We start from the raw sequence: 17,914 nt of genomic DNA, 5'->3' as shown, positions 1-17,914 counted from the left end.
TAGTATATTTATATAACTTATTAGAAAAAATATCACTCCATACAAAACAATTATTTAAAAAAAAATTCAACAAAACAAACAATTTGTTGTTTTTACTATTTTTTTTATTTAATTGTTTTCATATATATATATATATATTTATTTTAATTTTATGGTACGAGTTATGTATATATATATATATATATATATATAAATGTTTTCCTAAATCAATGTCATATTCAGAAAAAAACAAACAAACATCAGAAACAAAGTTATACTAATAATAATAATAATACTAATATTTTTTTTTATAAACAAAAAATATTAGTTTCAAACAATCAAAAAAAACAATAATAATAATAATAATAAAAAAAAAACTTTTTTTTTCATTTACTTATTTACTATTGTATTGTCTGTGAAGTGACTCGATTTTGCTGATGATTGCCTCCAACTGTCTTAATCTATAGGCATCGGTATCCGTATAGGAGGGGGTCGACAACAACGACGACCTGCTGACCCCCATCACCGATCGGCGACCACGGCGTCGATGCAGTGCCCGATTGTAGTACGGGTCGGGTATGAACGGTATGGCCGGTATATACGGCGGTACAGTCGGTTCGTTGGACATCCGGCGGATTTGTGTGGCCATCGGTATTAGCAACGGTAGCGATATGGCCATACCGCGTAACAGTGCGCCGGCTATGCCCGTCGATTTGACTACACTGTCGGCCGCTTCGAGTGTCTGGGCGGCCGCCTGTACTCGTACCGGTGCTTTCACGTGATTCATATCCGATCGGGTAATAATCGAGGCCAGACTCGGCAAATTGAAGCCAACTTTTTGTAGCAGTTCACCGATTACTTCCCGAAAGGCTACGATAGCCTGGATGGCCGTCATTTCGGCGTCGTTAAACTCGTACGGTTTTTTGTCATCATCATCCCGGTGCCGGTATGTACTACTATACTGGCCCAGACAGGTATCCCATAAGACAAACAGCGATAGTGTCGCTAAAAACTATATATTTATATATATTGGGAGTTAAAAAATATTTTCTAAATATAATATGCGATTTGTTAATATATATATAGAGTTTAAATATTTATATATAATTTTTAAGTTTAAAATTTTTTTTTCATAATTATTATATTTAGTATTTTGAAATTTAGTTTGTATTTCAATTATTATAAATTGGTTATTCAAAAATAATAATAATAATAATATTTTGTTTGCTATTGTATAATAATTATTTATGTGAAAAAGTACATATAATTCAATGCATGCAATTCAATCATATAAATAAATTTATGAATATTATATATATATATATATATTCATATTTTTATTTTATTTTTTAATTTTTTGAAATTTTGTGTATTATTTTTATTTGCATACAGTATAAGTTTAGTATATGACATGTATATAAATTTTTTGAAAATAAATGACACTGCATACTAGAAAAACAGATTATAATAATAATAATAAATATAATTTATACATTTGTTTTATATACTGTATATATACTGTTAATAACATTTTTCAAACAAAATTAAAACAAATAATTATATTATATGTACTGATCTTAGGATATGTTAAATTGTTTTATCGCCAAAAATATACTGTTTTTTTTGTTAGGTGTGTGTATGTGTGTGTGTGTGTGTGTGTGTGTGTGTCTATGTGTGTGTACTTAATGTGTGGTCATTCAGATTATTCAATCCAATTTGCTATCATATTATCTCAAAAAATATTTATATATATATATATATAATATTTTCAACGACTGAGCAATTTTTATTTCTATATAAGCAATATATACATGTATTACATGTATGTAAGTGTCGTTGAAATGTATTGAAATTTATGATTTTTGTTTTGAATGTATATTTTATCAAACTTTTAAAACTCATAAAAAATTATTTATTTATTTATTTAGTTTTTTTGTGGCTGTTATCTCACTAACTAATCTTTAAACACATTAAACTTGCTGGTGGTAGTAGTAAATTACATTTTGTAATTATACATACATTTCCAACAAAAATAATTTATATATATATATATATATGAATTTTTTTACTATAAAAATACTATAGTTATGTGTTTGAGAGCTAATTTTATCAATTATTTTGTTTTAAATATAGTTGAAAAATATTAATAATATATATATATATAAGCTTAAGGTCTATGTTAAGGTTAGTTAGGTTATCGCACTTGTAGTATATATTTTTTTTAAAAGTTAAGTAATATTAACATATCTAAACTATTATTGCTAAATAATTTTTTTTTTTTTTGAGAAAATTGTTAAAAACAATAATGATAATAATAATTACAGTATGAAACTAATAATATTAATAAATATATATATATATAAGATTATACTAATTTGATAAATTATTGTATATATTTTTGTTGGTATATATATTATCTATCGATAATTTAGTCCTAATCAGTTTTAAAAAATAGTGTCTATTTTAACATAAATATAAATTATATGATAATTTTTTATAATTAAATATAAAAAACTTATATTAACTTACAATCGATTTGTAGCAAAAATATTTCATAATTTTTTATTTGGTAGTAATTTTTCGTATTATTATTATTATTATTATCTATTTATTCCGTATATGTTTTGTTGCAATCAAACAAACCTAAAAAATTATCTTGTTGATTTTTCCAGCATTTATTTATTTTTATAACAAACACACTGTATATTATAAAAATTAATAGTTTTTCAAAACTTTTTATTATTATTATTATTATATTATTCAACAAATATATAAAATTATTTATTAATATCAAAATATTACACACAATTAGCTATATTGGATTAGTTATAATATTATTTATCCAATATAGTTAATATACTGATATATTTTCAACAATTAAAAAAACTTTTTTTTTTAATAACATTAAATACTGTATAATAGCATTAGATATAATATATATTTACTTAAAGTAAAACAATATATAAGATTTAATATCTAATGTCTATATATATATATTAATATATAAAATGAAAAGTCTTTTATTATACACAACAATATATACTTTATATAATGTTTAAGTGAAATAACAGTTGTTTTTTGAACGAAACGCGTTTTCGGCGGACAGTTATGTCAACTAACTCTCCAATCGTGTATTACATGAACTGATATACCGTTTAGTTTTTTTCTCGGATAGTTAGGTAGTAGTAGTTGTAGTGGTAGTTGTATTAGTAGTGAGAGAAATAAGTTAAAAATATTTAAGAGAGTCGAGAGCCCCGAAAAAATCGAGGACTACATACACACACACACACACACTGTATACGAGAGCACCGGTATGTGTTTGGTTGTACAGAAAAAGAGTGGTTTTTCTATAAATACTTTATATATATATAACTTATACCTTAAGTTGCATAAGAATGAAGGTCAAGATCAAGTCCAACATAACATACATTTCTATAGTATAGTCAACTCATACACACACATAGCTAACGGTGCTCTCTCTCTCTCTCTCTCTCTCTCTCTCTCTCTCTCTCTCTCTCTCTCTCTCTCTCTATTTTACTGGTGTTGTTTGACTATAGCGGTCCGGTAACAGCAACTACAACAACAACAACATAATTGCACACAAATCATAATATAAGGACCTATTATTGAGGACTTACTGTTTTTTTATAGGTGTTGTTCAGGTGCTGTTGAACTCCATTTCTATCAATGCTCTCTCTCTCTCTCTCTCTCTCTCTCTCTCTCTATCGTCATGTAAAACACTACTACCCCTAATGGTTGTGTCTTGTCTTAAATATTTATGTCATGTTTAAAGAGAGAGAGAGAGAGAGAGAGAGAGAGAGAGAGAGAGAGAGAGAGAGAGAGAGAGAGAGAGAGATAAAAACATAATGTACTCAATTCATAATTAATATAAACGGCTTTTAATTAGACGGTTGACTTTAAAAATGACTGAAACTATATATACAGTATATAAAAAAAATGTTAACACAACACACATATGTTATATTCAATTAAATTATCTGTTATTTTTTGTTGTTGGTGGTGTTGTTAAATATAATATATTCAATATAATAAATTTATATGAAATTTATAATATATTTAAACAGTAAGTCACTGTTTAGGGCCGGTAGCCAAAGGGCTAATAATAAGTTTATATATATATATATATATTATTTTTTAATTTTTTTTTTTGAGTGACTATCTTAATAAATGTACACTAAATATGTTATGATAATACTATCATATATGATGTAATATATGAAATAAATTTTTTTTATCAGGATTTGCTAAAAATATATTTATATATTTTTTATTTAGTAGTTTATAATATATTACATTAAAATAACACAACAATTCATAAAAAAATAAATAAACTAATTAAATATATAAATAATTTTTTTTAACAACATTTTCTATATATATATATATATATATATATACGAATAGAAAATAAACATAAAATATTTGTTTATATTGTTTTGTTAACATTTTTATTTTTTTTAAAAATTTATTCATAATTTAAATACTCTATATTTATATATACCTGTATATAAATTTACATTATGTATCAATACATACTGTATATATATATATATAAATTATTATTGTTGATACTGTGATTTATATGTAATACATATTATGTATGCTATAAATGTATTATATACCTATAAAATGAGATCAACTATTATATATAATATATATTATATATATATATATATTATTGATATACCTATGGGTTTGTAAAACACATATCCATCACAAACATTTCAAATATATATATATACTGTTTATTATAATATTACTATTCATATTCATAGAAATTTTTTTTGTTATATATATCAACAACAATAATAATAATAAATAATAATATTAAATATTTGTTAATTAAAAATAAAAATTTTTGTAAACTTTTGTATTACAAAATTTATATATATATATATATATATATATATTGTATACATTATTAATACAGTGATAGATTTGACAAGTTGAATAATAATAATAATAATATTTTAAATTAATAAAATAAAATAAAACTGCACACTGTTTTTTCAATGGGAAACATAAAAAAAAACTTTTTTTTAGTATAATGTGTTTCTATATATAATATATATATATACTTTTATTTATTTGTTTGTATATATATGTTTATAAAAATTTTTTAACTATTTTTTTTGGTTTGAAAACAATTTTGTCGATAACTCAATGGGTGTTTAGTTTTTCTTAAGCCGGAACAACAACACCAACAATATATATATATCGTATATAAAGTATATATGTTTTACCGGTATGTCCTGATAGTTGATGTATTAAATTGATGGTATGGTATGGTATGGTATGCTATAAGATATGATGAGCAGCAGCAGCATCAGCAGCCTATTGCTCAAATAGCAAGGTCAATGGTTGTCTCAAATAGGTTAACATACATATATATATATATATATATATTGTATTTATAATAATACATAAGTATAGACACAACACATTACAATATTGACAACAAAAACAACAACAAAAAGGATATATTAGTTATACTGTATTTTTTGTGTCTGTATCTGAAACGCCTATAAGAGCTAAATAAACTTATTATAACTTATTATATATACAGTATATATATATATATAGTGTGTCATAACATTGCTCGGCACAGGTCTCTCTCTCTCTCTCTCTCTCTCATACAGCTTAGGTAGGTATGGATAGAGAGAGAGAGAGACTGAATCACTCATCGATTATTGAGATTAAAAGTTTTTTTGTTGTTTAAAAATATTATTATTATTAGTTTTTCGCTGACATTTATGCTGTTTTTATTTTCATTTTTGTTTTTGTTTATATCGTAATTGTATCTATAATATAATTTTTTTTAATAAATTTATATTATAAACTAAGATATTTAGTTTGATTATAATTTATTTTATTTATTTTTTTAATTTAATGTCAATTAGGGACACAAAAAACATTGTAATTTATAGTAGTTAATAATAATAATAATAATAATAATTACATTTTATATTTATTGATATATCTGTATAGATATATAACTAATAAAATTATTTAAAATTTATTTTCTATGTCACTATCGCTTAAATAATTTTATTTATTACTAATCGATATGTTTGTGTTTGTAATGAATCATTGCTAATGATATTTAATTTTATTATTATTATTTTTTTTTAGAAAAATTTATTATTATTGATGTTGTTTTTACTTATTTATTGACTAATAAATATCTAGAAATCACACACAATTTTTATCACACACATACACATACACATACACATACACATACACATACACATACACATACACATACACATACACATACACATACACATACACATACACATACACATACACATACACATACACATACACATACACATACACATACACATACACATACACATACACATACACATACACATACACATACACATACACATACACATACACATACACATACACATACACATACACATACACATACACATACACATACACATACACATACACATACACATACACATACACATACACATACACATACACATACACATACACATACACATACACATACACATACACATACACATACACATACACATACACATACACATACACATACACATACACATACACATACACATACACATACACATACACATACACATACACATACACATACACATACACATACACATACACATACACATACACATACACATACACATACACATACACATACACACACACATACACATACACATAGTCTGTATACAAATCTATATATATATATAATTAATTTATAACGCGATTAAATTATTTAAACCTTTTTTGGCCCAAAATAAAAGTAATTTTTATTAATATAATTTTTTTTATTAATCAAGCATTTGATAATATATTTTGTTTGTCTGTTTGTTTATTTGAAACATTGAACTAAATTCTAGGTTATATACAGTATATATAGTAATAGTATATAAAGTATAGTTATATACTGTATATATATATATATATATATTGTGAGTGTGTTTCAGATAAAAAATAATAATACTTAAGTTATTTGGATTATACGTATAATAATAATAATATAAGTCATAAAAGCCAATCCCCTGTCCCTAAATTTTAGTGAATAAATAACTCACTTTTTTGGTGTTTTTTTATAATAAAAACCTTTTTTTTTTGTTTTACATTAAGAGAGAGAGAGAGAGAGAGAGAGAGAGAGATTTAGCGATGAAAATCATTAAACAAAACAACGGAGAAAAAACTTTTTTTGTTTTATAGTACAGTATTATAATAATAATAATTATAATAAAAAAAATTGTTTGTTTTCAACACGTTTTCAAATCAAAAAAAACTTCAAACAAATAATAATAATTTTTTGCAGAAAATAAATTTTTATGGACACACATACAGACAAACTTTTTGTAGTTTTTTTTGTTGATATTATAATTAAGTTGAATGTCATTTAAATTTTTTGATTGTTTGTTTGGTTTTATTGTTTTAATGAAACAAATAACTATATATTTTAAGTATTTATTATTATATATATATATAATTTTTTATATACTCTACTATATATACAGTATATCATATAATTATTAAATTAGTTTCGATAGAGAAATAAAAAAAAATGTGAATTATATTTATTTGACATTATTTTTTTCTACTCCATTATATCTATTAATATATTATATTGAATATATATATATATTATATGTATATATAGTGTACATAATTAGACCACAATTTGATTTATATATATATATATATTATAAATAACTAAACGCTATACATAAAACGCTTTAATGTTATATATAAACAATTTTTGTTTTCATATAACAACATATAATTTTAATCTCAAAATTGAAAAATATATTTATTTTTTTAAAGAGAGTTTTTCTTAACATTATAATTTGTATTTATAAAGATATATATATATATTTAAAGAAAAAAAAATAAATTGTGTAATCAATTGTCACCAATTAATTTTGATAACTATCGCACTGATAACTAAATGATGAGTTATTTTATTTTTTATTTTTTATATATATATATATATAAAAATTGATGGGCAAAAAATTGGGTTAATTTGTTAATAACGTGATCTAACCATTGAAAATAACAATTTATTTAAATATATATAAATCAAACTCTTTATAGTATTATATTTTTTTTTGATAAATATTATTATATACTCTTTATATACTAAAAAAAATACAGTATAATTTATATCACTAAATAAATAATAGACTCATTTGATTAAAAATAATGATAATCATAGACATAAACATACACAATATATATATATATATATATATATATATATATATATATATATATATATATATATATATATATATATATATATATATATATATATATTTATATATAAATTTACTGTATTTTATGGTTTATTAAATGTATTTACAATTTACCGAAACCTTTAAAAAATAAAATATTTAGTATATATTTTGATGGTATATATATATATAGTAAATGTGAAAATGAGAGATAACTTATATAACATTATATATATATACTGTATAATGATATTAATAATATATAGTAATACTGTAATAATTATGTTATTAAAAAATTATCAATGCATAATCAAAACATGTAATTTTAGTTTAAATAAGTGTATCAAAAGTGTTAAATAAAAAATTATATATTTTAATATTATTAGTATTTTTTTAAAAAATCAAAAAAATATATATAGAAATCTACTGTAATGTGATGATGACACTAATTATTATAATGTATAGTATTATTTAGTAATAATATTTATTTTATTTTATTTTTTTAAAAACAATTTCTATGTCAATATTGAATTTATTTTAAAAAATTTATTAACAAAATACTTAATATATATATATACAGTACTTAGTTTATCACAAATAAAGGTATTTTTGTTACTATAAATATCTTTATATATATATATATATAGAGTTGTATTATATATTAACAGTTTGAAGACAGAAAATATTTTAAACAGTTAGCAATTATAAAGTTCATGAAATGATAAGTATATATTAATATATATATTAATTTTATTATTATTATTAATTTAATCATATTTTCTTATATACTGATTTTAATAGTTTAACTATATGTATATATATAAAAAAAACATAATATAGTTATTAAAATTTATTTTTTTTAAAATTAACATATATGATAACTAATAACTAATAAAATTACTATAAAAAATTGTTACCTAAATTAACATATATATATATATATATATATATATATACTGTATATATATACTGTATATATATATATACTGTATATAACAGTTTGAATATTATCACATTATGTTTTAAATATAATGATATATTTTTTGGTTAATTATTAATTGTTAGATAATTTTTTCCGCACACACACACTATATCATCATTATTTGTTAAATACATTATTATATATTTTGTTGTTGTTGTAAATAAAGATTAAAAATTACTATTATTTAAAAAAAATATCATATAATTGTCGGCAATAAATGTCGGATTTAGTAGTAGTAGTTATATTATATAATTATATTATAATATAATAATAATTATTATCATTATAAGTAGTCTAAACATAAAAATTTACAATTTTGTTGTTGAAATGACTATAGTTTTATTTTTTTTATAAAAAAGTCTAATGTTTTTAATGATATGTATTTTTTCCCTGAACATAGTATTATAATATAATAATATATTTTAATATATGATATTTGATGTGTGAATTTGTTTTGCAAAAATTATTTTTTTAACATAAGTAATATAATATACAAAATTATATATCTTATTTAAAATTGTATGTAAATGTTATTATTATTATAAGTTAATATTTAGGGTATTTAGTTATATCAGTTAGTTATTTAAATTTAATTAATACCCATTGGTATTAAACAATTAAAATCAAACATACAGTATTTATTTACATTTAAATAACACACACATATATATATATTTATATTTTACAGTGTATTACAATATAATTTAATATTTTATTTGTTGGAAAAAAGGGGGTCGACTGATGAGCACCTATAGGTTGTATATACACTGTATATATATATATATATATATATATATATATAATTTATATATATGTATGTATGTGTTTGAACCTAAATTTTTGTCATAAAATAACTAAACATTATGTTGTTGTTTGCCTTTTTGTTGTTGTTGTTAATATACACACAATTATTATATACTTTATATATGTTATATCATATATTAATAAAATAATACCTCTTTTAATAAATTTTTATATAAATATTATATTTATATTTATTATATTTAGTACACTCATCTTATATAATCTAAATTTGAATATTTTATTTATTAATTAATTAATTATACAGTACTGTATGTATTCAACAAAAAATTTTATCATCAGTTTTATGCAACAAACAAAAAACTATAATAGTTTTTATTATTAATATTTCATATATGATTTTTTTAAATATATAATTTTTTTTGTTAATTAAATTATTTACGATGAAATTGCAGGTTATTTTTGTTGATGTTTGTTAAATATATTTTTGTTTTAATTATGTTAATTAATTATTTAAATTTTTATTCATTTGTTGTTTTTAAACAAAAATTTTTTTTAAATGATTTATATCATGTGTTATATACTGTACAGTATATATAAACATTGGTGTGCGAGTATATTATGAGTTAATATAAAAAATTATTTATTTAGTTATTTTTATTAATAAAAATTAATGTTTTAAAATTTTTTTTTAAATTATAAGTTGTTTCATATTTATTATACTTATTTTTTATAAAAATTTTTTTATGTATTAAAACAGTTTTATATATACAGTATATAGAAATTTATATATTTATAGTAAAAACTGGGTAAAAATGTATATAAATTTTATTTTATTTTTTGTTGTTGTTGTTTAATTATAACAACAACAACGATATAATAAATTTTATAAAATAATATAATATTATTTCAATAACTTATTTTTTTTATAGAGTTATAGATAAGATAACGTGAAAAAATGTGTTTTTTTAGTGATGCATATTTTCAATGATTATATATATATATATATTGCTAAAACATACTGAAAAAATCATAAAAATTTTTTTGATTATAATTAAACTCATTTTTTTGCCATATAGTAGCACTATAAGTATACATATTATATATACACAGTATATATATATATATATAATTAATTAACAATATGTGTGTTAATTATAACAGTATAATAGTAGTAAATATCATTATATATATAAATTTAATATATTATATACAGTATATAATTTTTAAACCTATCCTTTTTAATATGATTTTTTATTTTCAAACAAAAAAATAAGGGGAACGGCGGTCAGCTACCTGTTCAATGAGAGTAATACTACTATATTTTTTTTAATATTGTTGAAATGGATAAATAAATTACACAAAATATTAAATATATAAGATATATATATATATATATATATATATGAAAATAACGATTTTTCTATTAAAATAAAAATTAAATGTTTAATAAAGAAAGGGCTAAATAGAGAGAAAAAAAACAATTAATATATTTTTTATTAGAAATCTATTGTAAAATTTTTTTAATAAAATATTTTTATTTTATTTTTATATCATACATATATATTAACTATTATTTCTAAACATTATATACTAATATATATTATTTAGCTTAATATCTAAATTATGATAATAACCCAATTTTTCATTAAATGGTTAAAATATTTTTATATAATGATATTTAATATATTAAATCAAATTGTTGTGCATTAATAGACAGTTAGATATAGTATATATATATATATATATTATACAATATTTTATCGATTAATAAAATATGAATACAAATAATTTTATTTATTTATTTTTAGAAAAATGTGTGTAAAATCCGTATCCAAATTGAAATATATTTTTTTAAAATCATAATAATATTTATTTATTTAAATTTTTCACAAAACCACAAATCCGATTATTTGCATAAGCAATCAATTCAAATATATTTATTTAAATTTAATAATTATTATTATTTTACACACACACAAAACATATTTATTTTATTAAAACATGCATTTATTTATATATATACTGTATATTATATATATATATACTGTATATTATATATATATACTGTATATTATATCTATATATATATTATAGTTATACCGTATATAATATAAAAAATTTTCTACTCTTAATAATTATAGCAATTAACTACAGGCACTGGAAAATTACATAAATTTATGTTTATTATTATTATTGATATATAATAATAATAATAATAATAATATTTCTAAACATAAATAATCGATTTGTTTATAACAGTAAATATAACTTATAATATAATACTAGGGAAAAAAATTTTTAATAAAAATTTTTCTCTGAATTTTTGTTGTTGTTGTTGTTAATAGGATTAAAATAAATGTATTTTTTTGAACACAAAATTATTAAATAAATCCAAAAGCAATATTTGGATTATTATTATTATTTGTTAATCAATAATATTATTAAATGTTATTTTATTTTTTAAATAATAATAATAATAAAATATATATATAGTGTTCACATATTGTTTAAATCATATATATATATATATATATTTTTATATACCGGTATTAACCATAATGATAATCTACTGTACTAATACTATTAATAATAATAATAATAATAATAATAATAATAATTCAATGAATATTTTGTTTGAGGGATTTTATTTTTGATTTTTAATATGCTTAAGCTAAACAAAATTGATGATCAAGTTCAAGGGTAGCGCTCAGGTACCTTATAGATAGCTTAGGTATGCAATGATTTTTTTCAGCCCCCAAAACAACTACTGGAGATTAAAACATTTGTGTTGTTGTTGTTGATGATGATTGTCTCCGGGCTATAAATCACATTAAAAAAAGGTAATGGTTTGTATTATACATATATTTTTGTATATATATATATATAATACAGTATATTATTGATGGCTGTAATGCATAAATACCTGATATATTGAGAGCCTATATATATATATTGATAGTATAGATATCTACAAAAAAATGTTTTTTTTAAATGTATACTATTTTAGTGGTAGAAAATCAATAGAAAAAATTTAAAATTTTATTTCATAAAGTTTTTTCTGAGGATAAGTGTAAAGCAAATTAAAAATAAATTAGTATTTATTTAATTTTATTTTTTATTAGTAAATATTAGATATATTATAGATTTTTAAAAAATATATATAATGTGTTTGCATTTATTTATTTAGTTTTTGTTAATAGTTGATAACCAAATCAATACTAGTTATTCAATAGATTACACAACAATTTTTTTGTTGTTGAAATTATTACTAATAAACAAAACAAAAAAAAACAAATTATTAATAATTATTCAAATATATCACTTATTGTTATTAAAAAGTCTATTGAAGATTGAAATTGATGTGATTTTTTTGTTTTTGTTAGTTAAAAGTATCCAAATTTTAGTAATGATTATTATTATGGAAATTCAAGTATAAAAAAATTACATATTTTTTGTTGTTTATAAAATTTTTATGTATATTTTTATCACAACAAAAATAATATAATATATCTAAAAATATTCATTTAAAAAAATTTATTGACTGAAAATTTTGTATTTAACTATTTAAGTATTTTTAATTTATTATTGAGATACTAATAATAATAATAATATTATTATTATTGAGGACATAGTATTTACTATCAAATTTTATGTGTATTTATTATTACTTATTATTTGATTCATTAATAACTTTTTTTTTTGATTTTAATCGTTTATTTTATATCAAAATAATAAAATAAATAATATTATAAATATATTTTATAAATTACACTAATATAATCATTTAAGTTTTGACTAAATAATCTACTGTATGTATATTATAAATCATTAATAAACAAAATAATAATAATAATAAAGATAATTATAATTAAATTGAAGTGTAAAAATATTATATATATATTAATATATTATGTAATTTTCTCCCAAAAAAATTAACAAAAAACAGCTATTTTTTAATAATATATTTGATGTTTTTAGGCGTTAATTATGATTTATGATGTGCTATTGCCTAGTATCGGCAATAATACAATAATATATATATATTAATAGTATTAATAAATGTTAGTTTAATAAATATCAATATATTTTAATATATATATATAATTTTTTAAATGTTTTGTTATAATTTCATATATTAATAATATAATATATAAAAAATAAAATTTAATATAATTTAAGTAAATATTGAAATTTATTTTTTTCATTTTTTTATATTTATTATTAATAAATAGCAATAAATTTGTATTTTGTTTGTTTATTTAGTTTATATATATTAATGCTATCTAATAAAAAATATTTTTTAAGTTTAATATAAATATATATATATATATTGAAAAATATGAATTTTGTTGCAAAAAATTTGTGTCAACAAAGATTTTATTTTTATTGTCAAAAATATTGAATAATATGATATATCAATCAAAAAAAATTATTTTTGTTTTGACTAATCACTAAGTTTTTATATATATATATACTGTATATTAAAAAAATTATTCATTAAAATCTACTAATAAGTTTAAAAGTAATAATAATTATAATAATTTTTTTAAAGTAATAATTACTTATAAATTTCCATAACACACACACACATCAATTAAATACTTTATTATTTTTAATATAATAAACATCACGTACTTATACTAAAATATAAATACATATACAATACTATTTTATATAGTTTTTTTATTGTATATCAAATTTTTTTTTAAAAATATAGTACACTAAATATATACACACACAAAAAATAATAATAATTAAAAAATAGATTTTAAATAATAAGTATTAAAATTAAAATTCTGTCAAAACAATATATTGTATATTAAAATATACAGTAATTTATGATTAATAGTTAAGATTAATTTTTTTGTTGTTGCTTTTTATTAATAATTGATTTTGTTTGTTTGTTTGTTTGTTAATACACTTTACTAATAAAATTTTTTGTTTAAAAATATTTTTATATAAATTATTGTAATACTAAAAAATTATTGCCAACAGGAAATTAATTAACTATAAAAAGGACAGGGATAAGGACCTTATGTCATATATTAGTATATATATATATATATATAAATGAAACCTAAATTCCCAATTAAGTTATGGTATTTATCACTGTTTTTCTATAAACTAAAAATTAAATGGTATTAATATGTTTTTATTTTATTTATTTAGATGTGTGTCTATGTGTGTGTGTGTGTGTGTGTGTGTGTGTGTGTGTGTGTGTGTGTGTGTGTGTCGGTCGGCAATCCTATAAATAACATTTTTAAATATTATTAATAATGATAATAATAATGATTAGATATCGTGACTGTTTTTTTTATAAATATATATATATGTGTGTGTTTTTAATATGTTGTTATACATTAGTGTATTTATTATCAAATAATCGTATGTTTTATTTTTTAAAAAAATGTATGTTTGATAAGTAATAATTAAAAATATTTATAAACCAACAAAAATCAAATGTCATCATTTTAAATTTAGGAAACATTAGTACTATATATGTATTATTAATAATTATAGGAAAAATACTCATATATTAGATACTAATTAATAATTCATTAATAATAAACATATTATTAATTGTTGTTTGTATTGTAAACTATAAAAAAATTATTATTTTTTTTGATAATAATTAACTATTGTTTATGAAAAAAAATTTGTATAAAACTTCTACTAAAAAAATAATACTAAAAAAATATATTATCAATAATTTTTTTTAAAATAACATTTAGTTATTATATTTAATTTTGTTTTGTTTTTTGAAAAACTAATCAAGATCAATTTGGTCGCGATATTTATTTTCATTGAATACCGCGTCCAACAGTTTAGACCATTTTTCTTCGGCCAACATATCGATGACCTGCTGGAGACTGGCGTGTCGGTCGAGTCCCGATCTAACCAATATGTTCTCCTCATTTGATTGACCCTCTTTTAATGGTGGTACCAATTTCTGGTAAATATGATTATAGTTGGCCATCCATGTGATCATTATGTCGACCATCGAGAAGTTCCAGTTGCCGTAATCGATCAGCACTTCGGTACACTCGGGTCGGTCAGCCGGATTCGGGCTATTCATACGACACAACCAATAGAATAGCTTTTCCAATCGTTCCCGACAATAGACACCCGGCCTAAGTCTAGTGGCATCTCTAAAGGGGTATATTATGTGAATATCAGGGTTGCTAAAGGTTTTCGGATTTCAGGGAGGTTTGGGAGGGGTATAGGGAGTGAACATTTTTATTGTATTTTTAAACGACAATTTTTGCTAAGGTTGTAATAGGTCCTATCCCCTCCCTACCAACCCTTTAGCAACCCTGATGTTATATATATATATAACAACAACTATTATGACTACTAATAATTAAAACAAATTTTTTTTTTAATTTATTTCAATTACTTAGCTATCAATACATCCAAATCGATACCAAACAGTTCCGCACCGACAATGGACAAACTGTAGATATCTGATCGATGATCATATGGCAGACCATTGACTACTTCGGGAGCCGTATAGTGTCCACATCCCTGATCGGTAGTATGTTTCCAATTATCGCCTGAACGATAGTGATGGGTGGCTATACCGAAATCAATTAGTTTAACATAACTATTATCGAAACCATTGAACTCAATCAACATGTTATCGGGTCGGATATCGCGGTGAATGATTTGCGGGTCTAACCCGTGTATATGCTCAACGGCTTCCAGTGCCATATTGAATAGCATACCAGTCAGATAAAACTCGGGTTTACTAACAGGATCACCTGTCTGGCGCCTACATATACCGGGTTTGGCCGCCAATAGTTTACGAAAACTACCGGCCGAATAGTCCATTACTATAAACAACTGGCCATCGATTACTTGATGATCATAATAGTTGGCCACATATCGGGAACTGGCTTTTTTCAGATACTTGATCTCATTGTCCCAAACACTACTATCATCTCCATCTGATTTTTTTTAAAAAGCCAATAATTATCATCCAATATATATATATATATATATATATATTTAATTATTAATTGCTAATTATTAATTATATTATAATTGATATTAATTACTAATTATATTATAATTGGTATTAATTACTAATTATATTATAATTAGTAATTAATATTATTAAACTAAAACTAATGTATATATATATTAGTTATTTTTCAAAACAATAATATAGTAATTATTAATTGCTATAAACTAAAACTAATATATATATATTTATTTATTTTTTTAATTTATAATTTTATATATTTACTATTATATAAGTTATTTATTATATTAATTACCGGTACTAACCTAGTAGTGTTGCCACTTTCAATGCATAGTACTCGGATGTTTTGGGGCACTGGACTTTATAGACAACACCATAGGTACCGGTGCCAACTAAATTATCCTGGGTTAGCTGACCCATAAATTGGTCGACTTTTGGCTGTCCCTTACACAACCGTTTTGGTCGGTCATCATTATCATCATTGTTGTCATCATTACCTAATTTTTGGTACGATTTTTTGTTTGTTAAATTTTATTTACTAAATAATTAATAACTAATAATATATTATATAATATAGTAAAAGAAACATATTTTTTTAATTACAGTATATTATATATACAATATATATACAAACCGTTATCATTATGTTGATCCATAATTTATGAAAAATTAATTATTTATTTTTTGATAAAAATTTTATAAACAGTTAATCAGTTATTGTATTATAATATTGTTTTTCAATGTCCCGATATTTATAATCAAACAAATTTTATACAAAATATATATAACATTCAATATATCAAAATCAATATATAATTTAGTTAACAACACTATTACTGTAATTGTTTATTATTATTAATTATTTAAAAAAAAATTTTTTTTTTTTGAGTAAGTTAGTAAATTATTAGATTTTTAATTAAATATTTA

At 20.4% G+C, this 17,914-nt stretch overlaps 1 protein-coding gene across 1 annotated transcript; it reads right to left on the bottom strand.

The window, feature by feature from the left end:
- Window positions 1-373: 373 nt before the first annotated feature.
- On the bottom strand, window positions 374-17,721 carry LOC128955200 (dual specificity protein kinase shkD-like). The gene is made up of 5 exons (XM_054300846.1): window positions 17,622-17,721; window positions 17,293-17,484; window positions 16,400-16,949; window positions 15,815-16,151; window positions 374-991 (listed from the first exon to the last, which is right to left on the bottom strand). Exons 1-5 carry the CDS (start codon window positions 17,641-17,643, stop codon window positions 374-376), a joined length of 1,719 nt encoding a protein of 572 aa, XP_054156821.1. The 5' UTR covers window positions 17,644-17,721.
- Window positions 17,722-17,914: the final 193 nt, after the last annotated feature.

This window comes from Oppia nitens, unplaced genomic scaffold (assembly GCF_028296485.1).
Source record: "Oppia nitens isolate AA-2021 unplaced genomic scaffold, nextdenovo-longstitch-racon4-pilon3 scaffold2_pilon_pilon_pilon, whole genome shotgun sequence".
Classification (NCBI taxonomy): domain Eukaryota; kingdom Metazoa; phylum Arthropoda; class Arachnida; order Sarcoptiformes; family Oppiidae; genus Oppia; species Oppia nitens.
The sequence above is the reverse complement of the archived record's forward strand: the minus strand, read 5'-3'. Positions and strand labels throughout refer to the sequence as shown.

What these genes read in the sequence shown, in the direction of transcription:
- LOC128955200 (XM_054300846.1), bottom strand. Translation starts at nt 17,643, where the DNA reads ATGGATCAACATAATGATAACG. An exon ending in TTGGATGTATTGATAGCTAA is followed by an intron (nt 16,152 to 16,399) that starts GTAATTGAAATA and finishes ATACCCCTTTAG; the next exon opens with AGATGCCACTAGACTTAGGC. An exon ending in GGTCTAAACTGTTGGACGCG is followed by an intron (nt 992 to 15,814) that starts GTATTCAATGAA and finishes ATAAATATATAG; the next exon opens with TTTTTAGCGACACTATCGCT.